This window comes from Ursus maritimus, unplaced genomic scaffold (assembly GCF_017311325.1).
Source record: "Ursus maritimus isolate PB19 unplaced genomic scaffold, ASM1731132v1 scaffold_16, whole genome shotgun sequence".
Lineage (NCBI taxonomy): Eukaryota > Metazoa > Chordata > Mammalia > Carnivora > Ursidae > Ursus > Ursus maritimus.
Window position 1 is genome coordinate 8,654,074 of NW_024424008.1, and position 26,117 is coordinate 8,680,190.

At 36.4% G+C, this 26,117-nt stretch overlaps 1 protein-coding gene across 2 annotated transcripts in view; it reads right to left on the reverse strand.

Annotated features, from left to right (window-relative positions):
* Positions 1–4,408: 4,408 nt before the first annotated feature.
* RAB6A (RAB6A, member RAS oncogene family) overlaps positions 4,409–26,117 on the reverse strand; it is a 76,054-nt gene continuing 54,345 nt past the window's right edge. Inside the window, exons 6-8 of one of the 2 annotated variants that reach the window (XM_040630834.1) lie at positions 20,372–20,469; positions 7,473–7,544; positions 4,409–6,469 (exon numbers count right to left, since the gene is read on the reverse strand). In XM_040630834.1, the coding sequence (XP_040486768.1) occupies positions 6,405–6,469; positions 7,473–7,544; positions 20,372–20,469 (235 nt within the window). In that variant the 3' untranslated portion in view covers positions 4,409–6,404. Of the gene's footprint in view, positions 6,470–7,472; positions 7,545–20,300; positions 20,470–26,117 lie in introns of those variants that run through there. The other variant, XM_008707322.2, reaches the window with a different exon arrangement.

Here is a 26,117-nt window from a genome sequence, read left to right on the forward strand (position 1 = left end):
GAGGAAGCTTCAATCTTAGAGAATACTTAAGCAGTTGTGACCAGAGTAGTGGTAGAAATAGGGATGAAAAAGGCCATTCTGATGAGGTCTCTGACAGAGAAAAGGCAATCCTTAATATAAGGTGCCCAAGAGCTTGGCTGAATTGTGTTCATGCCCTAGTTTTTTGTGGAAGGTACAATTTATGAGTGATGAATTGGTATTTGGCTGAAGGAATTTCTAAGCAAAATGTTGAAGGAGTAGCTTGACTTCTCTTGAATGTTTACAGTAAAATGTAAGAGAGAAATGATTTAAAGGTGGAATTTTTTTTTTAAACTACAGAATAACTGACATATACTATTATAAGTTTCAGGTGTACAAGTGATTCAACAATCATATGCATTGCAAAATGCTCACAAGTGTGGTTACCATCTGTCATCATACAGTCACCACGATATTATTGACTACATTTCTTACCTTGTACTTTTCATCCCTGTGAATTATTTTATAACTTAAATTTTGTATTTCTTAATCCCATTCACCTATTTTGCCTCTCCCCCCCCAACCAAGTTTGTTCTACATTTATATCTACTTCTGTTTTTTATTTTAAGTATAATTGACATATAGTGGTATATTAGTTTCAGAGTACACTTATTGTGATGAGCACTAAGTACTGATTCAACAATTCCTAAAGGTGGAATTCTTAAGCAAAAGGGAAGCAGAAATGTAAAATTTGGAAAATTCTCAGACTATCCGTATTGAAAGAATAAGAAAGCTAATTTCTGGAGAGAACACAAAGGGTGTGGCCTGATTTGAAAGACTGGTGTGAGACTACCATTTCACAGAAGCTAAGAAATATTCATCAAGACATGGGGAAACTGGTTGGCCATCTAAACAGAAGCCAGGACCTATTCTCCAAAGCAATGAAAGTTATGACTTCTAAGGCATTTCAGGAATCTTCAAGCTGGCCCTCCCACTGCAGTCTCAGAGAGCAAGGGCCTGTGGGGCAGGATTTCAAACGAGAGATGTCCGACGCCTGGCACCCCTTCACATAGCAGGCTCTGCTCCCCAAATTCTGGCACATGGCACTTCAGCTGCCTCAGGTGTAGGGCAGGCCCCAGAGGTATCCCCTTCAGAGGGCACAAATGATAAACCTTGGTAGCATCTATAGTGTCGGGTATGGCTATCTACACCTAATTCCCAAAGGATGGACCATCCAGGAGCCTGTGGTATCAACTCAGATTGAGGTCTACTTTGGGGTCAGGCCATATGAGACAACTCCCACTAGGGCAATGCCCAGTGGAGCCATGGGGGCAAGGCTATGTTCAAAACACCAAACCAGAAGAGACACTGGGGTGAGATTCCACCTCGAGAGAGCCACAGGCACCAGACTCCAACCTATGAGAACTGGGGCAGAGCCACCCATTATTCCAGAATGCAGAACCCTGCCTCGGTGTGCCTTAAGGTTTTGGACTTGCTAGGAACCTGTTACTCCTTTTATTCTTTCCTCTTTTTCCCTTTTGAATTGGGAGTGTTCATCTTATGCCTGTCCCATCATTGTATTTTGGAAGCACACTGACTTCCCCAGGTTCACAGCTGGAAAGCCATTGCCTTAGGATGTAAAATTTGGAAAGGTAGAAACAACCCATGTGTCTACAAACAGATGAACGCATAAACAAAATGTATTACATACATAACTTGGACTTTTATTCTGCCATAAAAAGGAATGAAATTCTGATACATGCTACAACATGGATGAACACTGAAAACATGTTAAGTGAAAGAAGTCCCATACAAAGGACAAATACTGTATAATTCCACTTTCACGTGGTACCTGAAATAGGCAAATTCAGATACAGAAAGCAGAACAGAGATTACTAGGGGCTGAAATTGAGTTGTTCAGGAGAGTTTACATTTCTTACAATTTTACATAAACAAAAACATAAAATATGTACTTTTTTGTCCAACTTTTTTCACTCAGGTTATATTGAGGTTCATGTATCAACAGTGTATTCTGCTGCACTGCATACTGTATTACATAGTATGCATCCACAGTTTGTTTATATATTCGCCATCTGATGGACATTTGGGTTGTTTCCAGTTCTTGGCTAATACAAGATATGAGTATGAGTGTGCAAGTCTTCGTATAGACACATGCTTTCATTTCTCATGGGTAAATACTTAGGCAGGGAATAGCTAGGTTATGTAAGTGTATGTACTTTCTAAGAAACGGCCAAACTGTTTTTCCAGAATCTCATACTGTGTATGACAGTTCCAGTTGCTCTTCATCTTCACCTACACTTGATATGGTGAGTCTTTCTAAATGTGTGTGTAGTGGTATTTTGCTGTGGTTTTAATTTGCATTTCTCCAGTGATTAATGATGTCAAACGTTTTTCACGTCTTTTTTGCCATTTGTCTGTCTTCTCTGGTGAAGCGTCTGGCCAAATTTTCTACCTTTCCATTGGATTGTTTTCCTGTCAAGAGAGTTCTTCATATATTCTGAATACTGGTCCTTTGTCAAGCATAAAATTTACAAGTATTTTCTGTCTGTGGCTTTTCATTCAGTTCCTTGCAGTCTGTTTTACTGGGGACCTCAGCTCCTCACTGGCTGCTTGCCGGAGGCTGCTGTCAGCTCCTTATTATGTGGGCCTCTCCACAGGCAGCTCACGACACAGCAGATTGCTGCACAGAGGCAAATGAGTCAGAGAGACCGGAAAACAAGTGTTTTTCATAACACAATCTTCAAAGTGACATCTTACTGTTTTTGCTGTATTCTGTTCTTTCGAAGCAAGTTATCAGGTCCGGCCTACACTTAGGGGAAAAGGATTGCACAAAGGCATGAAATCCAGGAGGTAGGAATCAGGAACAATTTTAGAAGCTGCGTTCACAAAACATGCAGATGATTATCATAAATACTATCTTCATTTTCAGTACTTGAGTTCTTCTTAAGTTTTATCTTTCTGGATTGCTACCAGATGTTATGTATACTGTTATCCTCTTAATCTTTTCTATTTCTTTGCTTTCTAGGGAAAGAGCTCCTCAATTTAATGTTCTTACTGATCCGTGGAATGTAGTCTACCATCTATCTCACGTGTTTCAACTATTGTATTTTTCACACTTAACAGTTATATTTATGATTCTTGTTCCATATTGCTAATATTTTCTCTAATATTTATCATGCCATCTTTAAATTACTGGTCTTTTCAAATATTTCTGCTTCAGATGGTATTCACTTTTTCTTTTGAGGCAGTTTCAGCCAAATATTCTGGCTTGTAGGTCCAAATTTTCCTGGGGGTATATGTTAACAAGTCTGGGAAGGTATACTGGGCAAGGGTCAAAGACCAGAATGTCAAGTGTTTTAGGAGGGGAGGGGACAAACCGCGACAGAGTTGCAGAACCACAAGACCACATATAATTGCTCCCACTGAGTAACATCCCACTAAACCACACATTTTTTTAAGAGCCTTACCTTTAAACTAGTTTAGGAAGAAGCAGCTCTTGCAGGATGCAGCCACCTAGATTACAGACCACTAACTGACGTTTTTAAAGGGAAGGGTTAGAGAGTGAGTGAAAGGCCTAAGGGCAGGCAGGTCACTCCTCCCCCTATTTTCACCAACTCCTCACTTATCAGGGATTTTACACTGCCCTGATATTACCCCTGTGGACACCTGTACCAGCAGTCTGGCCTGTGGCCTACCTTTCTGTAAGGGAAATACCTATCATTTGTGCCAAGGCAAAGTTAGCCCTTTTTCTGTAAAGGGCGAGACAGTTAATATTTTTAGCTTTTGGGGCAATAAGGTCTGTCACAACTACTCAACTCCACCTTTGTAGTGAGTTAAAATAAAATTTAATTTAAAAACATGTAGCAGGCTGGATTTCATGGGAGGGCAGTAGTTTGCTGTCCCTGTCCCTAGGCCAAGGTGGGTTAGGAGGAGGCAAAAGCAAAACATAAACCACGTTTCTTATTATATTATATTATTGCCTCCATCAGTGGCCCTATCTTTCAAGTTGTACCCACTCTCCCTCACTCTGAAAAGTTGAAACCCCGGGGGTTTCTTATTATTGCTATTCTGTTATTTTTCTGGATTTCAAGTTCCCTTTATGGTTCTAAGGAGGAAGTAGGAAACTCATGCTAATTTACTACCTTGGCAGGAATAGAAAACCAAGTCAATAATTGTTTTTGTTTGTGTTTTATTTATGTATTTTTTGGCAGCAAAATTGTTTATTAAAAAAAAATCTGGACTATGAACACATTTCACTGCTTCAGTTGAAGAATCCCAAGCCAAATAAAAGGACCAATATTAAAAAGCAGCATAACTGGTTACTGTTTTAAAGATACATAAAAAGAGTCAAACACTACAGTGTAGGAAGACAATCACCCCCATGTCAGAAATCACAACTTCTTCCAAATAAAGAATATGATCCATCTGCCATATTGAATTGATATTTATTTCAGGACATGCCATGTCAAAATAAAACAAAAGAGTCAACCCTTGCCTTTAACAATAATATTGTATTATATAAAAGCACTTTACAACTCCATCCCATCTTTGAGTATAAGTTACTGGTATGTGGGCTAATGATTATCTGAAAGCATTTCTCTATTCAGACCCATAATCCAAGTGCTCTCTGAATATTACAAAGTGACAATAAGTGGGAATTGGAGAAGGAAGAGGAAAGAGGGGAATAAGGTTCTCCCAGTTAAGGGTTTTGCTGCAATGAGGGGATGAAGAAGTATGAATTATTTTTTGTTGTCTTTTCATCTTTATACTGTGTTAAGTAATGCTTACAACGTAAATTCAGCAGGCTTTTCCTGAGCTGTAACTCAGAAATTTTCTTCCTGCAAACAATGTATTTACAAATGTGTTTATTAACTTACACAGCAATCTCACAATAACTAGTAAAGATTAAAATGGTGCACTCCTAGTATATTTGTTTACAGTGTTTTAAGGGAAATATATATTGCCATGGTGATGAAGCTCTAAATAGATTTGGACAAAACATCTAAAAATTGAAAGTAGTTAAAAAAAGAAAAGCGAAGAAATAAATATCACCAAAGAAAAAAGATTAATTGTAGCTTAAATATAAAACTAAATCACTGGTTAATTAACCAAACTATACAGATCTAATAAAAAGCAAAACCAGCCTGAAAGACCCAACATTAAAAAAAATGCTAAAAAATAAGGCATAAATCTGCATAATATTGAGTTTTATTTCCATTCTCTCCTTTCCCTCTTCTATGTATGCTTTTCCAGATCTGCCTCTAAGGGCTTATAAGAAAACTGTTTCTATTTTCAATTTGACCTCAAATGTCCTGAGCAAAGTATTTGCTATTCTGTTGAGGATTCTTTTGTTGGTAAACTTTAGATATCATTGTTTCTACTGGTTATTGTAGTTTTGATCAAGGCGTCAAGTTTAATTTCTTCCACTGGTTCTTCTAAAAGGAATCTGACTTCTATAGTGCCTTGCCTGCATAGAATTTTTTGAAAAAAGAAAGAAAACCCAAGAGAAATCTATTGCTTACAAAAGTTTTTTTTTTCTTCTTCTTCTGCTTCTTCTTTTTTAAAGAAAGAGAGTAACTTTATCTTGACAATTTTAAAATCCTGGGAGAAATAATTCACTGGAAGAATTCAGTATTAAAAACATGCTCTGAAGCACTGTTATCCTTCTCTCCCAGAGACTAACATGTGAAAGGGTCAACTGTTTTGGTCTGAAACACATTTTATGTTCACTTAACTTGTTAAGTACTCAGTGTGTTCATTAGGACTCATTTTGAAGATGCAACAGAACCCTTGTCTTATTCAAGCGCTGCCTACCATGATAGTTGAGTTTTTGCCCCAAATAAAGTCAAAGTAATTTATACCCACTGCTCAATAATAATTGTCTGGACATCTTGGCCCAAGGCTTGAGCAAGTGGTATCGCTAAATTTGAAGGATCCAATGGGCTTGGTCTGACTGCTGCTCTGTCATACCTCACTTGTTTTGAGGGAGAGAGAGTAAGAACAGGGAATGCAGTAAGGGACAGATGAGAAAAGCAGAGAGAGATCAAGTAGGTAGGCAAGTGCTGCTATGAACAACTGCTCCTTAACCAAACCACATACTGCTGAAATTTCCATCATTTTCAAGTACATTATCCTAACATCGAAAAGGAAAAAAAAGTTGAGAAAATGTATCTAATTTTTAAAGTTATCACTGGAATATGTTGGAATCATTTGGCTTTTTGTAAAATATAAATAATGAAGACACTGACTTTTTTGTGCTTGTGAAGCTAATAGATCATCTCCACGAGACAGGCAGCAATGATGAATTGCAATACGTTATTACTGAAGGGAAAAGGTTCAAGCCAATATTCACACTGCAGTCAATGAAAGTGTAAGGGGGCCAAAGCAGTGAGCTTCTGGAGAAAAGTTAAAGATGCCAGGGGGGATTAGCAGGAGCAGCCTCCTTCACTGACTGGTTGCTCCTGAGGCTTTTCCAGTTTTATATCAATCACTGAAACAAAAGTTAAGGAGCTATAAATGGGAAAGTGAAATTCCAATTCTGCTAACACTGACATCTCTTGCAAGCCCCTTCCATTCCTATTGGCTTCAGAGTGGATACAGTCATTATTTCCTACACAGCTATTTCATTGTACAAGGTGCTCAAACGAAATAAACTCACCTATATCTACTATATGCAACAAGGGTCAGAATAAGGTTAAGCCCTATTCATGGGACTCTGTTCTAAGGAAATTACAGGAGCAAGAAACCATGTGAAAGACGATGCTCCTTATGGGATTATCTATAATAAAATCTGAAAATAGCCCACAAAGAGTTCTAGCAAAGGAAGAGAATTTAATGAACGATGGGACTTCAACTCTATAGAACATATTATCCTATTAAAAGTAATAAAGGCTCAGAAAACATAAAACATTTAGCAGTGGGAAAAGCTGAATACAAAGTGCTACGAATTCTATGGCGTAATAAAAATGCATATGGAAAAGCACTAAAGGTAAATATAAAACAATTAAAATATTAAACTTAAAATTCTTTAAAATAACTATTATTAGGTGTGCTTTATTACGTCCTGTTTCTGAAAGCAGGGGCCACAATAAAACTCCAGACTGAGTTATTTCCTGCCTGTGCCAAGCAGAAAGCTTGAATGTTAGAAAAACAAAGGGAGGAAAATATGATATACATTGTAGGGGAAAAGCCCAGAGCCAAAAGGACTCAAAATTAAAAGGCAGAAGGCTGGGATTCTAAGTTTCCTGTTCATTAAAAATCAAGCAAGGAAACAAACACAAACCCTCTCACTGATTAACTGTAGGGAGCCGCAGGCTGCAAAGGGGTACACTTGAACCACCAGATCTCTTTGCCATAAAAACCCTGGAGCTTCCACGCTCCTAAGCCATCAATTCCTGGCTGTAAAAGGCAACAGCATAATATTCCTTAGCCAACCAAGTACAGCTCGAAAGACTAGTTAACAATAAAATTTTCTGATGAAACAAAAAGGATACTGTCTTCTCTGCTTCTGTCCTGTGTGCTTTCCATTCCAGGCAAAAGAGCTGTGGAAAAAAGAAATGTGATAACTGGAAGGGAAAATTTAGCAAATGGTATCAAGTGCAAGTGGATGACCACTGGAAGGTAAGTTAAAAGATACAGCTTCTGGGTTATTTCTCACTTACACCTTAGCATAATGAAAGCATATTAAAATGTCTACTTATTTTATAAATACTATATGCTGTATGCCATATACAAAGAGGTATAAAGATATGATCCTTACTTTCCAACTGGTGAGATCAGGCATGAACACACAGCTAAGTAGTAAGCAGCAAAAATGTCACTTGAGTCATAAAAACATACTGTAACAACGCAGAGTAAGGATAGAAGACTGCTCAATTAGGAAAACTGTAAAGTGGCATTCCTATCTTTTATAAACGGTTAGTATCTAAAGGCAGTGAGTGTACAGTGAAAGTCATTCTATTCAAAATTACCCTGGATAATTTCTTACAAAAGCACTATATTAGAAACCAACACACTACCTCTCAAATCCAATGCAGATGGCTTTTCCTCCAACACTAGAAAAAGTACCAGTGGAAGTGGCTGACTTGTGTCTGAGGTATGATTTATGAAAAATTATCCTCAAAAGGAGAATCACACTCAAGAATGACGAGATGGTCACTCTGAGAGGCATGTGGGAACAGAAACTGAAGGAACAACAGACTCATACCTCCTATTATGTGCCTAATACTAGGGCATATACTCACTGGGTAGAATGGCAGGTGAAACTGGCTGATTATCTCAATCATTTCTCTTTTTGGCATGCAGTATAAAATTCCTAAAAGTTAAATGCATGTGTGATGTAACTCCCTTGTACTAAATACCTGCTTGTTTGAGTCATTGTCTCAGGTTCTCTAGGGACAGAGAAATGAACAAGATGTAGCTTTTTAATTCAAGGAGCTCACAGTCTGGTAAGAGAGAAAGATACAAACAATCCATTATCTTATGTGGTAAGTGCCATAAACCAAGGAAATACAAAATGATATGAGAACAGAAGGGCCTTCTCAGGACACTGGGAAAAATTCTTTAGGTGGTGACACTTCAGTTGGGATTTAAAGGCAGTTTAAGTATTTCACTTGGCTGAAAAACATACTATTATGCAAAAGCTCTTAGAACTTAAGTGCTTCACAAATGTCGCTGAGTTAAAATGAGAAGGAACAGAAACAACAGAAGACGAGATGAAAGATTAGAACTCTACTACATAATCTGTTTAGGGAAAGGAATATAGAAAATGAACGTTTTATCTGTAGGCAATAGCCTGGTGGGGTAGGATTAGGGAAGACTTGAGAAAAAGTGTAACTGTCTTGGTTCTATAAGGTTTAGTAGCATTTTAGAGATATATCAAAGTTAGTCATTAGCCTCAATATTCTTTTCCCTTGTCCTTGAAACTACTGAAATCAGAAATGTGCAGACTATACATTAAGGCTAGATGGCTAAGTGTTAAAATTACTGAGACCAAGACTGAATATCACTATTATAGAATGAATTTCTGGGATGCACAGTGCCCATTTATATCCCATTTGGGATACAGTGCCACACTTGTCAGCTGCTAGACAATCAAATGCTCAAACTAGGTTCGGAGAAAAGCACAAGGTATATTCAAGAATGTTTAGGTAGTCCAGACTGGCTAGAGCACAAAATATGTAAAAGGATTAGAAAGAAGCTCTATATACTTAAGGCCAGACAAAGAAAAGACATGGAAAGGATACAAACTTTGTCCTCTGGGCAAAGGAAAACATTAAAAACAACAGGTTGCATTAGGACTTTTATCAGTGATTCTGGCTGTTTTACTATGGCTACAAAGATCTAAAAATCACATATTGAAAGTGCTTTAAAGATAGGGCAGAGTGGCAAAAAGCTAAAAAATAAAAGGTGAAGTGCAAAGTTTATATTCTTGGCAGGCTACTTAGGTCATCTTTCTGTTTCTCAGTTTTCTCATCTGTAAAATGGGCTTAAAATAGTAGTTTACGTAACTAACTAGATTATTGTGAAAATCAAGGGAGATTATTAGCTAAACTGCTTAGAACTGATACAGAAAGTCTGTAATAAACAGTAGCTCTATTTCTACTACAGACCGGTCATAATAACTCATGGTCCTGTGGGCTAGGGGAACAGAAAATTTTTCCAAATGTTATAAAATTTTGGAGGGAATTCTAAGACTATAACAAAATGCCAACAGGTGTTAACATTCTGCTTTAAGAAGCTATTTAAAACTGGTGGGAAAGGTGTGAGGGTTGGGAAAGACCTGAAAGTATTAGGGCAGAGCCGAAATGTTCTTACTTAGAATATCTAGAAACCTTCCCAAGATCTCATAGTTTGCTTCTGACATGAAATATTTATTAAACTGTTTAAATGTTCAAAATGCACAATCTTTCCCACTCTTAAGGATATCAAAGTTTATTACAGGCTAGCTTAAAAAATATATATATATATACAAATTTTGTGGCAGAGGCACTGGGAAGGTTTACTTTCTGTGAAAATGGAGTAAAATCGTTTACAAGTTTTGATGCATTAAAAAATGTACATAATTAAAGAGGTCTTTCAGAGATGGTACTGTTATATTCTTACCTGTCTACCTATTCCCATAATATAACACAGTATCTAATGGGTTTCTAGAAATAGAATAAAATTCGAATCAAGAAACTGTAGTACTAACTACCCCATTATTATAGCTTTGTAACCTCAAGGATATTAATTTCCCTAACCCTTACATTCTAATAAAAAGGGGGCTACAGTTGTGAAGTTCAACTTATTTCTACCTTCGAAAGTCATCAGAAATATTTAAGTTTCCTTGAAAGGTTATGTGTAAAGTCCTTCATTCTATACCAATGGTTCTCAATACCTAATGCATCAGAATTACCTGGGAAACTAAAAGCAAGCAAAACCAGATGCTTGGGTCCCACCCACAAAGACAGATTTAATTAATTTGGGGTGAGGCGGGGCCCTCAGTGTTTCATTAAAAGATCTCTGGATGATTCTAATGTGCAGTCATGGTTAAAGACCTATGCTGTAACACTAATTTGTAAGGAGTGTGAAGTAATCAAAAAAGCTAATACTGAGTGCTTACTTTGTCAGAATCTTCACGTTTTCTCATTTTAATCCTCACAGTAACTTGTGAGGAAGATATTAATATCCTCATTTAATAAAAATCTAAGATTAAAAAGAGCGTTTACCATACACCAAATAAATAGCAGAACTGAGATGTCAAAGTTCACATTTTTTTTCTACTACCTTACACTGCTTAGTATAAATGGAAGTTTTTTGTATATGGAAAAGCATTGTGGAAACGCCTCTGTGAGGAAACAGCTAACAACCCTGGGTAAGAGGAATCTGCTTCGTGAAATACTATTACACACACATATTACAGACATAAAAAATCTATTTTCTAGGACTTAAAAAATTTTATCTATAGCTTTAACCACTGTATTTGAAAAACTTGGTGTTCCCTCAAAATATTGCAATTAGATTAAAGGAATCAATGCCACTAACCTAAACTCAACCCAGGACACCCTAAAATGAGCCAAGGAAAATCTTTACAAAAAGCAAAGTTTTATCCTTACAGAAATAATATGTAATATGTGCCTAGGGGATTAAGTTGTTTTAAATAATCATTAGAGGAAAACCCGTTTCTTAAATGCCAATGATACGCTAACAGAGGCTTCTGCTTTATTAGGAATCACAGATGACTGAGATGGGGCCTCCCTTGATCATCCTATCTATATGTAATCTTATTCATTTCTTCAACAAATATGCCTCCTTGTGACAGCCCTGATTTTACATCTCAATAATTTCTGTGGATCTTACTGTCTCTGTAGTATTGGCTAGGCATTTATCACGTATTACCTAACCCTTTACTACATAATTTTCATGAGAATGTGACTCTTCTCAATTCTATCAATAGCTTTTTAGAAATCAAGATCACATTTTACATAACTTTAAATTCTCCAAAGAAACTACAATGGTCTTACAGATTGCAGGTAATTGATACTTGTGAATTAAGGTACATGATAAAAGCATAAGATGAAGACCTGTTATAAGTCTAGAACTATGGCAGAATGGGACATAATGATGTAGAAAAGTCACTATCCCCACCAATGTTTTTTTTTTTTTTTTTTAAGATTTTATTTATTTATTCGACAGAGATAAAGACAGCCAGCGAGAGAGGGAACACGAGCAGGGGGAGTGGGAGAGGAAGAAGCAGGCTCACAGCGGAGGAGCCCGATGTGGGGCTCGATCCCACAACGCCGGGATCACGCCCTGAGTCGAAGGCAGACGCCCAACCGCTGTGCCACCCAGGCGCCCCCCCACCAATGCTTTAAGTACATATGCTTCTCAACAGGTATAACATAATTGACACACACACATGCACATGTGCATAACCCCACTGTATATATGTAAGTTTTCACTGATCTGTTAGCACTGATGTACATCAGCTACCACTAGTTTTCTTTCAAACAAATCTTTTTTTTCTGACAAGCACTGATGATTTTAGAAGTTAAAGATCAAGAAGTGTTTCTCTTCTTTTCCCATTTGCCAGTACTATAAAATTAAAGAATATAGTAAGAAAGGTGACACCCCACACACTTAATACTTTACTAGAAGAATGTATTAACTCTCAGATGAAAAGTCAGGTGAAGCCTTAAATAATTACCTTCTCATTACCATTTCCTCCAGCAATTTAAACACCATACCACTTTCACAAAAGAAAGCAATATTATTGCATTTTAAAAAACAGAAAAATAAGGGTTAAAATATTTACCACATGCTTTTTTAAAAAATATTTATTTATTTTAGAGAGAGAGAATAGGGGGAGGGGCAGAGAGAGGAGGAGAGAATCCTCAGATTCCCTGCTGAGTGCAGAGCCCAACATGGGGACTGATCTCATGACACTAAGATCATGACCTGAACTGAAATCAAAGGTTGGATGCTTAACCAACCAAGCCACCAAGATGCCTGCATAGGCTACTTTTCTATGAAATACTGAATGGAATGAAAAATATTACTTAAATATCTTTTGTAATATAAATTATCATGCTTGGTATTATTATTCATTGTAGTTCTAGGCCCGATAGTATTTTTATTAAAAAACAAAACTGTAACAATATTCTTTAAGACATAAACAGAGTTTTAGAGTTGAGTGTTTATACAAGATTAAAGTGCAGAGGGGTTAAGCACAGAACATTTTTAAATAAGAAAAAGTAGCAGTACTGGTCAGGAATAAATTTATTTTAAGCCGAAATTTTTAGGCCCAATCACTTGAAACATAGTCAGACATTAATGATGCATCACTAATGAAATCTTTCCTAGAACTGTTTAAAAAGTAAACAGAGCAGTAGAGAAAGTCCATTTTCAGCTTTTATTATGTGTATTATAACCCAGTATATAAGGGAGTAGGGAGGAATCCAATTAGCAGGTTAGCAGAAAGCTAGAAAATATCTCTGTATGTAGAAAATACAACTAGATGGTACCTTTAATACTGATAAACACATCTATACAAAAAGACTACCATGTAACTTCCAGTGAAAGCACATGATTTTCTCAAATGAAATGAGTACAATGCACAATCACCAAAAGTAACTGTACTCTGCAAACATATACAGCTGAGCAAACACACGCAATGCTTATTTAACAAGCATGTAAGACTGTGATTCCCAGTGTTTTCCAAGACGGTGACTGGACTATGAAATTTACTTGGTAAATTTCTGAATACCAGCACCATTTCTGAATTGTGACTGACCTACAACAAATATCCCAGAAGGGGTCTGAGATTATTTCTTCATAGTAATTTCTGTTAATATGTGTTACTTACAGAATATATAATTTAAGTCAAAAATCCACTTATTTTGATGCTAAATAACATACAGAATTCAGGAATAAACTGACTGGCCTTCCATGTTAGAAAAACCTAAGTATGTACATGCTAAGTATGTAAGTCTCAGTTATTACATTTATCAGGTATTATTTTACCCCTCATAAGTTTAATTTTTTAAGATTTATGTATTTGAGAGAGAAAGTGAGTGCACGTGCACACAAAGGGGAGGGGCAGAGGGAGAGAAAGAATCTCCAGCAGACTCCTCACTGAGCAAAGAGCCAGATACAGGGCTCAATCCCACGACCCGGAGATCATGACCCAAGCTGAAATCAAGAGTTAGTAACCTTAACCGACTGAGCCATCCAGGTGCCCCTACCCCCCATAAGTTTAGTATCATCTCCAGTTTGGGTAACAGCAGACTAACTTATATGGGACTAACACTCTTGCAGATGGCAATTATTAACTCTGGACAAACAATTATCTGAAGGCTCTAAAGGGCAACACAAAGCAGATACCCATTAGGGAGAATTCAACCTTGGGAAGAAGGGAACCCATACTCACTAGGTAAGATCCATGTTTATACAGGTTTTCCCAAGAGCCATTCCTAGACTGTGCAATATGAGGTGGCCACAACTCATGCAGAAAACTAGAGTTTTAAAGTTTTGCTGTGTCAGTGGACTGCTAGTGTGGCTGGACTGAGGAAGGAAATAACTAAGGAGGAAGCCAAGAGGAACCCTAAATTCTACACATAAATTTCCTGCAAATCTCAGTTGATTCTTCAATGGTACATATGTAGGAGAGACTGCAAGATGCCCATCTGAAAGCAACAGCTAGAAGGATGGAAGAAATGAGCAGAGATTTTAGTTACTTCCTGCTCCAGCGATACACTTTAGAGCACTTTAGAGTTTGAATCCCAACAAGACAGAAAAGCTTGATAAGTACCTCAGGCTTCCTACCCTGATCCACCCAAACAAAACATAATATCAAGACTCCACAAGTTCAAGGTGATCAGCCAGCAATATAACAACCTGCCACAATAAAACTCAGCATTTTGCACAGAAAAATAACAGAGACCAGAGTCTCTATTGTATTATACACAATGCTGAGCATACAACCAAAAATGACTAGACACATGAAGAAACAGAAAAATTTAACCTGGAGGCAAGAGAAAAATAGCCAATAGAAACAGACTCAGAGATGACTCAGATGTTGGATTAGTAGACAACAATTTCAAGGTAACTATTATAAATATGTTCAAGGTCTTGAAAGTAACAATGCCACAATGATCAGATGGGGTACTCCAACAGAGAAATGGAAACTTAAAGATATAAAGAAAAAAATCTAGGACTGAGTACAATATCTGAAATGATAAATTCACTGGATGGACTTAATAAGCACTTTGGATATGGGAGAAAAGGACTGGTGAACCTGAAGACACATCAATAATATTATCCAATCTTAAAAAGAGTAAAAAACGGATAAAAAAAATCAATGGGCAACGCTTGCGGCACCAGTGGGACAATATCAAGCTATTTGACAGATGTGCCATTGGAATTCCAGAAGAGGAAAGAAGAAAATGAGGGAGAAAAAAATACTTTAATATAGCACCTTACATACAGAGAACTTACAAATTAGAGCTCACTTCTCATTAGAAACAATGGAAGCCAGAAGACAATGAAATGGCATCTTTACAGCAGTGGAAGAGAAGTATCTGTCAGCCCCAAATTCAATAACTAACAAAAACATTCTTCAAAAGGTCTTTTGGACTACGTGAAAGCTGGGCGAATTCATCACTAGGAGACGTCAATAAGAAACAATAAAGTTATTTAGGCTAAAGGGAAATAATACCAGATGAAACTTGTATCTGTAGAAGAAATGAAGAGCACTGGAAATGGTAAATGTATGTATGCGTAAACAGAAAAACTGTCCTTTTTCTTCTCTTAATTACTGTTTAAAGCAAAAATTAAAACATCTATTATAGGGTTTATAATATATGTAAATGTAAAATACGTGACAACAATAACACAAAGCAAAAGTACACAGGTGCAAAAGATGAAATGGTATATTAACTCTAGTTTAATCCCTCGAGCAATCACTAAAAAAGGTATGAAAGGTTTAGCTAAAAGAGTTAAAATACAATACAAAAATATCTGATTAAACTAAAAATGACAGACAAGCAGATAACAAAGAACAAATAATAGACATGAACCCAACTACACTAAAAATTACTTTAATCTAAATAAACCAAATACTCCAATTAAAAAGCAGAGATTTTCAGACTGGATTTTAAAAAACAGTGAGATACAACTATATGCCATCTAACAGTGACCTACTTTACAAGGAAAAAGATACACCAAGCAAACAATAAGCAATAAGAGAATTGGTGTGGCTATATTAGGATCAGATAAAGACTTGGAGACAAGGAATATTATTAAAGATAAAGAGGAACTTAACACTAAACAACAACAACAACAACAACAACAAAACAACCAATGCGTTAGGAAGACGATAACAATCCTAAATACATATGTACTCAGTAACAGAATTTCCAAACACATGATGTAAAAGCTGACAGAACTAAACGGCAAAATAGGCAAATACAAATGTTGTAGATTTTAATACCTCCCTTCTCAGTAACTGATAGAACTACAGACAAAAAAAATTAGTAAGACTACTTATGAACAATGCTATCAACGATCTTCATATAACTGATATTTATAAAACATTATACCTGACAACTATATAAAAACATTGTTTTCCAGTGGAACATTCACCAAGACAGCCCATATGCTAGGCCATAACACAAATCTCAATAAATTATGAATGACTAAAATGTTACCTAGTATTGTCTCCGACCACAACAGAATTAAATCGGAAGCTGTAACAGTAAGAGATCTAGAAATGCCCCAACTATTTGGAAATTAAATAACATATTTCTATATCTTCACTGATGTAAGTCAATACATCTGAATTAACATTTATCAAAATTCATCTAAATGTAAATCTAAGATGTGTACATTTCACTGTACATAAATGTTTACCTCAACAAAATAGTTAATGGAGAAAAAAAATTCAATGTATGTTTAGCTGAATTCAAAGAAACTCAAGAGGTAGGAATATTTACGTCTAAATTGCAGTGAAAATACTGAAGTATAATTCCTCATGTAACCTAGATTCTCTAAGCTTGTTCAGTCTGTCTTAGAAAATTCTTAAGACAGAGTCAACCTCATTAAATAGGTTTTTTTCTTAGGGCATAACATGGCAGCTCTAAGTATCTGCTCAAAAAACATAGCATATTATTCTTCCATTCAATAAACGGAGTTCAGTATGGTAGGAGGCAGAAGTGACAAAAAACTTCTGTATTAAAAGAAGGGGTGTTACTTCAATAATTAGGAAAGGCACTTGATCTACATTTGATTATGTCCGAACCAAGTTTTTAATTACAAATTACAGGAACATTATTTTGGAAGACAGACAGTAACATACAATGGAAATATGGGAACACAGTAAACCTGGGGGACTTTAAGCTGTGTAGTACAGGTATATAGTGGCCAAAGATCAAGATTTTGAGCAGCAGGGCATAGCATACTAAGAACTTTGTTTAAAATTCAGGATAAAATTCGTAAGTAATTAAATCTGCATTTTAAAACAATCACTGATAGCAGGATGGAGGGTAATCTAAAGTGAGGCAAGATTTAAGGCAGATTATCAGTTAATAAGCTATGGTAGAAGTCAAGGCAATAGACAAGGCCTTAATATAGCAGAACCAATAAGAGTAGGTATCTTTTTTTTTTTTTAATTTTATTTATTTATTTGACACAGAGAGAGAGAGAGCACAAGCAGGGGGAACAGCAGAGGGAAAGGAAGAAGCAGACTCCCTGCTGAGCAGGGAGCCCAACCTGGGGCTCAATCCCAAAACCCCAGGATCATGACCTGAGCCAAAGGCAGATACCTAACCGACTGAACCACCCAGGCACCCCCATGAAGACACATTTTGGCACCGGAATACATAATATTTAATTCCTCATGTACAAATTTGGCTTCTACATAAGACTGAGCCTCTTAAATGTAGGAAGTCCGTCTTTTGTATCTAGCAGGGATTAGAGAATTAATATTTGTCCGAACAATTATCAAACTAAATAGATTTGACATACTTCCTCAATCATCTCCATGGCTTAGTAGTCTTTATACGAAGTATAGTTTGCATGAGAAATCCCCTGAGATTCTTGCTAAGAATGTAATTTTTAGGGCACTACCCTAGACTTACTGTACCAGTATCCAGAAGTAGTGCCCCAGGAACCTATTATTTTATATAAGTTTCTAGGTAACTATTATGCACATTAAAGTTTAAAATCATTAAGCAATTCTTTGTCCTTTCTTACCTTTGTTTGGGCATTAGGTACTCTATTCTCTACCAAAGATAGGATGGAGGAAAATACATTCCTAATCTCAACAGTAAGTAAGTTGTGTAAATTTCAGAAGCATCTGTTTTAGGGAAAACTTTTGTTAACAATTTTCCCCCCTACTGCCAAAGTTTCCAATGGCATGATAAACATTAGATTTGCAAAATAAGCACTGAACTCAAACCACACACCTTAAGGTGAATTGTCCAGAGTCAGGAATTGGACAGTGGTTATTTGGTAGATCTGATTTAGATTTCATTTAGGAAAATCTGAATTTTTCCATATACCTAATATATCAAGTGATAGCAAAGAGAATGGTTTTGTCTCTTAGCTAATATTTAAAATCAGTACAGTAATTTTCCCACACAATAGAAATATATTCCATGATTAATCACTGACAAAGGGAAGATTTTAACCTATTATTTGAATGTGCTTATTAATGTAAGATTTAAATTCTTTTTTTTGGTTTCTCTCTCTCAATTGGTAGGGGGAAGAGGGAGTGTTTCCAGGATTTTTGTCTTTTTTTTTTTTAAGATTTTATTTGAGAGAGCAAGCATGAGAAGGGGGAGAAGTAGACTCCCAGCTGAGAAAGGAGCCCAATGTGGGACCCAGGACCCTGGGATCATGACCTGAGGTGAAGGCAGATGCTTAACTGACTGAACCACCCAGGCGCCCTCAGGATTTTTGTCTTAACTGAATTATATAAGATGACAAAGCAAAGGTCTAGAAGTATTGAAATAAAATTCTAATATACTATGGTACTCCCCATAAAATACAAAGTAATGGTTTTTGTGAGTTAAGAAAGAAGCTACAAAAAAATTAAAAGGCAGCTCTCTTCCAAAATTTGAAAACAGTAAATTATGATCATATTTATATTTAATAATAAAATCAAGTCCCAATAGAATCAGGAACTTCAGCAAAATCACATGTTCAGACATACCATCTAAATAAAGAAAAATAATAAAATAGCAAATAGGTTTTGATTTCAGGGTAAGACTATTTTGTAAAAGAATTCTCTCTTCATTATCACTGGCAAGCTGTATCTGTCTGTATAGGTCAGGCTTTTAGAAAAAATTATGTGCCCTGTGCTGAAAAAGTTCTAAAATCAGATTGTGGTAATGGTTACACAATGCTTTAAATCCACTAAAAAACTGAGTTATACATTTAAAAACAAGTGAATTTTGTAGTATGGAAATTATACTTTAAAAAATTGCATGTGTTTATAAAACAGCAAGTGAAGGACAAATCTCATTTTCTCAACATCCTGAGAGTTAACTTAGAAGCAATTAACTATCATGAAGATACTAGCTATCACTAGTGACCACTGTATGCTGATGATCTGGGACTTCTGAACCTATGAGTCAGGCTTAGGAGGCCATAGCAATCCCTCCAGACATTAATCCAGACCAAAAGATGTCCCCGAGAAAGCCATACTTTGACTTATAAGCAACGAGCTCATTCATATCCTTATCAAAATGTCAGTAAAATGAAAGCTAGCTGAAGCTACCCACTGCTTTGTCCTAAAACAGTGATAAATAATAACTATGCTTTCTATTACTCAAGTTTTTAAACTGTCTGTGGCTCCTATGAGTTCATATACTTATCATTTTCTAAATTCCATAGACATTGGTAGGTTCTGGGAATACATAATTTTGATGGGAGAAATATTTCCAACATAACATGGTTAAGTTCCAGGACAGTGGTTTCACAAGGGTAAGGGGTCTGAGAAAACACAGGAAAGTATCATTTATTGCTAAATAAAATAGCCTGAAGGTATGGTATGGTAGAGAATGTCAAAAAAATTTCTTTGAAGAACTGATACCTAAACTGAAACTTGAAAGCATGAGTAGGTATCAGTCAGGAAAGAAGAAACTGAGTATTCTAAGCAAAGAGAACAACAGCATAAGCAAGGATTTAGAGCCATGAACAGTATACTACAGGGAGGGAATCAGTGACAGTTCAAAATTACATATATTTCAAGGCGAGGAGATATGGGGGAAAAAAGAGAAAACAATGTGAAGAATTTTTCATAAAGCTCAACTTATTCAGTTTAAACGATTTTATTTTAACATTCTATTGATCACCTAGAAATGAAAAACATAATTTACTGGTTTGAAAATCCTATAAATCTGGGACCACTACTCTATCTTTTAGAAAACAGTTTGATAATGTGAGGTGTCCCCATATTTTCCTGCTCCCCCAAAACACTGTTATAAACACTGTTAAAACAACAGGTTATTAAAGTAACCAGAATATACTTTCACAACTATAAGCAAAATACCATTCCCGACAGCAAATGCTTGCTTTTGTCTTAAACTCTAAAAAAAAAAAACAAAAAACACACACACAAAACTTTACCTTAAAACAATGCAGTAGGGATGCAGCGAGGGCAAGGTAAGTTTACAATCTTGCAGTCTTAATGAAATAGCTGTCCTATGCACAATCTGAAGTTTGTCAAGCCTTTTCTCCTTTACCAAAAACTATCCCACATTTGTATTTTTTCACTGTGTAATATGTTGCTAGTTCATGAGGCCTGCTGTTACCCTAGCTAGAAGAAAATCTTACAGCAGAGAATACTCACACAATTATTTCATAATACTGTTTTTCAATTTGATAACCTCAACCCATACTCCAAGATCACTTACCTGTTTTACATTGTATCCTGCTTTTGCACTTGTTTCAATAAACATAACATTCAGCTCTTTGGCTTTCCTTTCTCCTTCCTCAATTGATACTTGCCTGTAAAAAAAAGTTTAAAAGATACATTCTTCTTTCTGCAAGATGACATTGTAAGACTATAAACAAAAGATTCTGAAAAGAACTTTTCTTGAGAGGGTGCTAGTTATACAGGTGAGACTAGTCTGAAGATTCATCAAGCTGCACTTAAAATTTGTGCACTTCTGTGTATACGTTATACCTAACTAAACAATTTTTTTAAAAGGCATTTTTTTTAATGACTTGCTTTTACTTGGTTGGGCTCGTCCTGTATTTTTTTTTAAACTTAATAGCCTACTATTTTTTCTTCATATTAGATAAGAATTTAGCCTTACGATTAAAAACTTCATGTAAAATAATTTTATGACCAATTTGTCAATTTGCTACGATAATTCACATAACCACTCCCAAACTGCTAAAATTCTAAGTATTTTTCAAATTTTATACTGCTGTGAAAAATGCTGCCATAAACATCTTTGTGCATAATATTTTGTGCACTGTGGGTCATTTCCTTAGGGTGGATTTTGTGGATTTCTGTAAGTGGAACAAGTGAGTCAAAAGACATGTATGTTAGGGGCGCCTGAGTGGCTCAGTCGTTAAGCGTCTGCCTTCGGCTCAGGGCGTGATCCCGGAGTTCTGGAATCAAGCCCCACGTCAGGCTCTTCCGCTGGGAGCCTGCTTCTTTCTCTCCCACTCCCCCTGCTTGTGTTCCCTCTCTCGCTGGCTGTCCCTCTCTCTGTCAAATAAATAAAAATCTTAAAAAAAAAAAAAAAAAGACATGTATGTTAAAGTCTCTTGATACGTTTTATAGGGCATTTGATGATGCACTATAATTACCAGTAGTGTGTCTCAAATTGTAATACACTCTTCAAGTGCAAGATCATGTCACTTATCTTGGTATTCCTAGTGCCTAGCTGGCACATAGGTGTTTAATAAATATGCAAATATTCTAATTAAATGGATCTAAAATAGCTGACAAACCCTGCTTCCTACAACACAGAAAACCAAAGCAATGCGAGAGAAAGCAATGCGAGAGAATTTCCACAAGCTCTCACTACATCAATCCACTGATCTACATGTGTGCCCTCATATTCTACCTCTAGTCCTGCTACTATGGAGGAAACTGTCCTTACTCCCCAAACTTACACCTTTGTACTAGATTTCACTCTCTTCTTGTCTATCAGAAGATACTATTCTAGAAATTCTCCACTCTCTAGAAGTCAGGAAAGAAGAAAACGAGTATTCTAAGCAAAGAGAACAGCATAGACGTTCTCTTATATAACAATCCAACTGTTAATGTTTTGCTACATCTGCTTGTTTTATTATCATTCTCTATGTATTTACATGCGTATATATACATTTTAAAAAACACATATTTAAGAATAAGTTGAGAATTTGCGGACCTTTAGTCCTAAATATATCAACAGTATTTCTTTAAAATAATTGTTAGATGCCCTAAAAATTACTCCTTGGACCTCTTCCCTATTAACAATTACTCCCTTGGTGAGACCATGCAGTCTCATGGCTTTAAATACCATCTATGTGCTGATTACTCCCAGACTTATATCTAGCCTGGAAGGCTGCCCTGAATTCCAGACTCCTATATCCAACTGCCTACCTGACATCTCATCAGATATTAGAATATATAATAGCAAGTCAAAACTTATTTATTTATTTATATGGGGGGGGGTGGAGAGAATCTTCAGCAGGCTCCACACCCAGCTCAGAGCCCAAAGCTGGGCTCCATCTCACAACTCTGAGATCATGACCTGAACTGAAATCAAGAGTGGGACACCTAACCAACTGAGCCACCCAGGCACCCCTACCAATTCTAAATTTAAAATGACCAAAACTGAAGTAATGCATGATGATATTCCATCCCAAACCATCTCTTTATGTAGTCTCTCCCTGTCTCAGTTAATGACAGTTACTCAGGCTAAGAACCTACGTGTCATTTTGACTCCTCCTTCTCCTACACTCCATATTCTGTCCATCACTATGTATTCTATCCACTGCATGAGTGTATCTTGTCAGTTCCATCTTCAAAACGTATCTGCATTTAACCAATGATCTGATATCACACAAGCTGCCACTATCCTGGTCCAAGTCCTCATCATTTCTTGCTTGGATTATAGTCTGGATTACCCTCCTTCCTTCTACTCACGTATTTTCAACAGAGCGAATATTGATCTATGAAAAGTTACTCTTCCGCTCGAACTCTTCAATCTCATTCAGTCTTTACTTTGCCCCACCTGACGTGGCTTTTATGATTTTCTTCTTCTTCTTTTTTTTTTTTTTTAAAAAGCACGTCATCACCTCCTACACTTTCCGTCATTCTCTTTACCAGTTATATAGGGCTCCATGCTGTTCTTCAAATAAACTAAGTATATTCCGAACTCAGGGGTTTTGCATTTTCTGGGCCATGAGCCTTTTCCTCCCCTAGATATCTGCACAGGTCACTCTCTTCCTTCCTTAGCATGTGTACTGAAAAGTCATCAGTCATCTTCTCAATGAAGTCTTCCATTGCTATCCCATCTAATATTTCAAACTCACACTTGACATTTCAAATTTCTTTTTCCTGCTTTATTTTTTACTCTTAGCATGTATCATTATTGAACATACTATATTATTATATTTTTAACTTATTTACTGCCTGGTTCATTCTCTGAAATAAAAGTTCCTTGAAGACTTGTTTTTGTTCACTCTTCTATCCTACAGTAGCACCCTCTGAAACATAAGTGATACTAAATAAATACTTTTTTTTTTTTTTAAGATTTTATTTATTTATTTGACACAGAGACAGCCAGTGGGAGAGAGACAAGCAGGGGGAGTGGGAGAGGAAGAAGCAGGCTCCCAGCAGAGAAGCCTGATGCGGGGCTCGATTCCAGAACGCCGGGATCACGCCCTGAGCCGAAGGCAGACACTTAATGACTGAGCTACCCAGGCGCCCCCTCAATAAATACTTCTGAATGAACGATTATTATGAATGATTATCCTACACATAAATTATTCCAGACAGAAATTTTTCCTAGTTTTAGAACTAGGAGTCACCCTAATAAAATGGTTGAAGGTTAGCTACAGCAATGGTTCCAACTATGGTTTGATTTTGTCAGAATCACCTAGGAAGACTCATTAAAATATAGATTCTAGAGTCCCACACTTAACTAACTGAATTACAGCATCTAGAGGCAGGGTCTAAAACCCAAAAATTTTTAAAGTTGACCATGATCCCTCACAGCAAGAATCTTAAAAGAGGGTCTAATAAGCCATATTTACAAACTGATTCTCAAGTTTGGAACATTTGGGAATCCCTGGCTACAAAGGACAAAAGTACTGCACACTGAGGTGCTTATACTGAAATACTGAAACAGATATACTCTGGTCTGTCCTCCAAGTTTTTACCAAAAAAAAAAAAAAAATACAATTCTCAATGTGATAAAGACATTTGACTTTGAATCATTTTTATTAAAACTTTCTCCTGACTACAAAATTTTTTAGAAGACCAATCATTAACAATAAAGTCCTCCATAATTCCACTCCTTTCCCAAAGACGTACAGTGACAGTTAAGTTCCATGTATGTTTATGCAGATTTGTTCCAAGCAAAAGAGTATATATATATCTCTCTACCATCTTTTTATTTATTTATTTTTTCCAGAAAGGATATCATGCTATACATACTGATCAAGTGAATTTTTTTAAGCTTCATGTGTTAGACATCAATAAATTCCCTCATTTTTCTAAAGTAGCTACAAGGATTCATTTATAAAATGCTATTCCTACTGATGGACATTTAGATTGATTTTTTTCAGTATTACAAATAATGTTGCAATAAACAGTCTTATCTGTTCATTTTTTCACATTTCTGCAGGTATATCTGTGGAATAAATTACTGGAGGTGGGTTTGAGTCAATGCATATTTTCTTTATTTATGATTTTATTTATTTATTTGGGGGGGGAACATGAGAGAGAGAGAGCATAACCAGGTGGGAGGGCAAAGGGAGAGGGAGAAGCAGGCTCCCCACTGAGTAGGGAGCCTGACATGAGGCTCTATCCCAGGACCCTGGGATCACGACCTGAGCTGAAGGCAGACGCCCAACCGATTGAGCCACCCAGGCACCCTGAGTCAACGAATATTTTTAATTCTGATACTGTTGAAGTGTTTCATCCCCAAATTATATTAGTTACAGGGTGCCTGGGTGGCTCAGTCAGTTAATCGTCTGCCTTTGGCTCAGGTCATGATCCCAGGGTCCTGAGATGGAGCTCCACATCGGGCTCCCTGCTCAGCGGGGAGTCTGCTACTGCTTCTCCCTCTGCCTCTCCACCACCTTCTGCTTGTGCTCTCTCTCTCAAATAAATATATAAGATCTTTTTAAAATATTATATTAGTTACATTTTCAGTATATGAGAATTCTTGTTTATTTAGATTCTTGATAATACTGTGCATAATCAATCTTCTGAATAATGGGTGATCTAATAGGTGAATACGATCTTTATATTTATATATTCAGACTCTTTATGGCTTTAGAATTTCATGTCACACTTATAAAAGGGTACCCACCTACTACCAAAAAAATGTTTCTTCTAATGCTTTTTTAAAAAACATTTAAATCTGGGGCGCCTGGGTGGCACAGCGGTTAAGCGCCTGCCTTCGGCTCAGGGCGTCATCCCGGCGTTATGGGATCGAGCCCCACATCAGGCTCCTCTGCTATGAGCCTGCTTCTTCCTCTCCCACTCCCCCTGCTTGTGTTCCCTCTCTCGCTGGCTGTCTCTATATCTGTCGAATAAATAAATTAAAAAAAAAAAAAAAACATTTAAATCTTCTACTCAATTTAAAATTAAAGGGTAATAGTATGGCAAAAATTGCTGAGAAACACAGTAATTCCAACCCATGGACAAATACTACCTTGAAGAAAAAAATCACTTTAAGTATAATTTAGATTGTTTCTAGCATTTGTGTACTCAATTGAAATATTGCACAATAAAAGAACAGATGCTATATGCATCCTTTTAGATAACTCTGGCTATTGTAACAGAAACAATTCAGATACACCATTTTCCTATTTTAAAATGAAAGTACTAGGGACTCTCTTTACTAGAAGAATATATACCTACATGATCTACAAATTCTCATAGCAGAGATAAATAAAATAGTGAAAAATTATGATGCCAATTGATGTACAATTATTTTCATGAAGGAAAGATGATCATATTCTGAGTTTACTTTTAACCAAGAAAGACTTTTTTGTCATCCTACTGCCAATTCCAAATGAGGTACCATGGGAAAAAATGGGCTTAACATTTCCACAAGCCTTTGAACATATTGGATTTCTTTGCAACATTTTAATTAATAGTACAAGTTCAATACCTGAATTTCAATACCCATCTCATGAATAAACAAACAGCAAATAGTAAAAGCTTCTACTATTAAGTAAAATGGTCAAGACTATTTAAAGCAGAAAGAATATCCAGTAGATTACTTAGGATGCTGAAGGCAGATATTCAAGCCTTGGGTTCTACAGTGAATGTTAATAATTTTGTATCCTGTGACTTGAATATGGCTTTGCTCATTTGACTAAGGTATCACAATCAAGCTATTCAGTTCAACTACACAGTCTGGTTCAACCATACAATTTAAAAAAAAGAAAAGAAAAACTACACCAGTGAATTATAA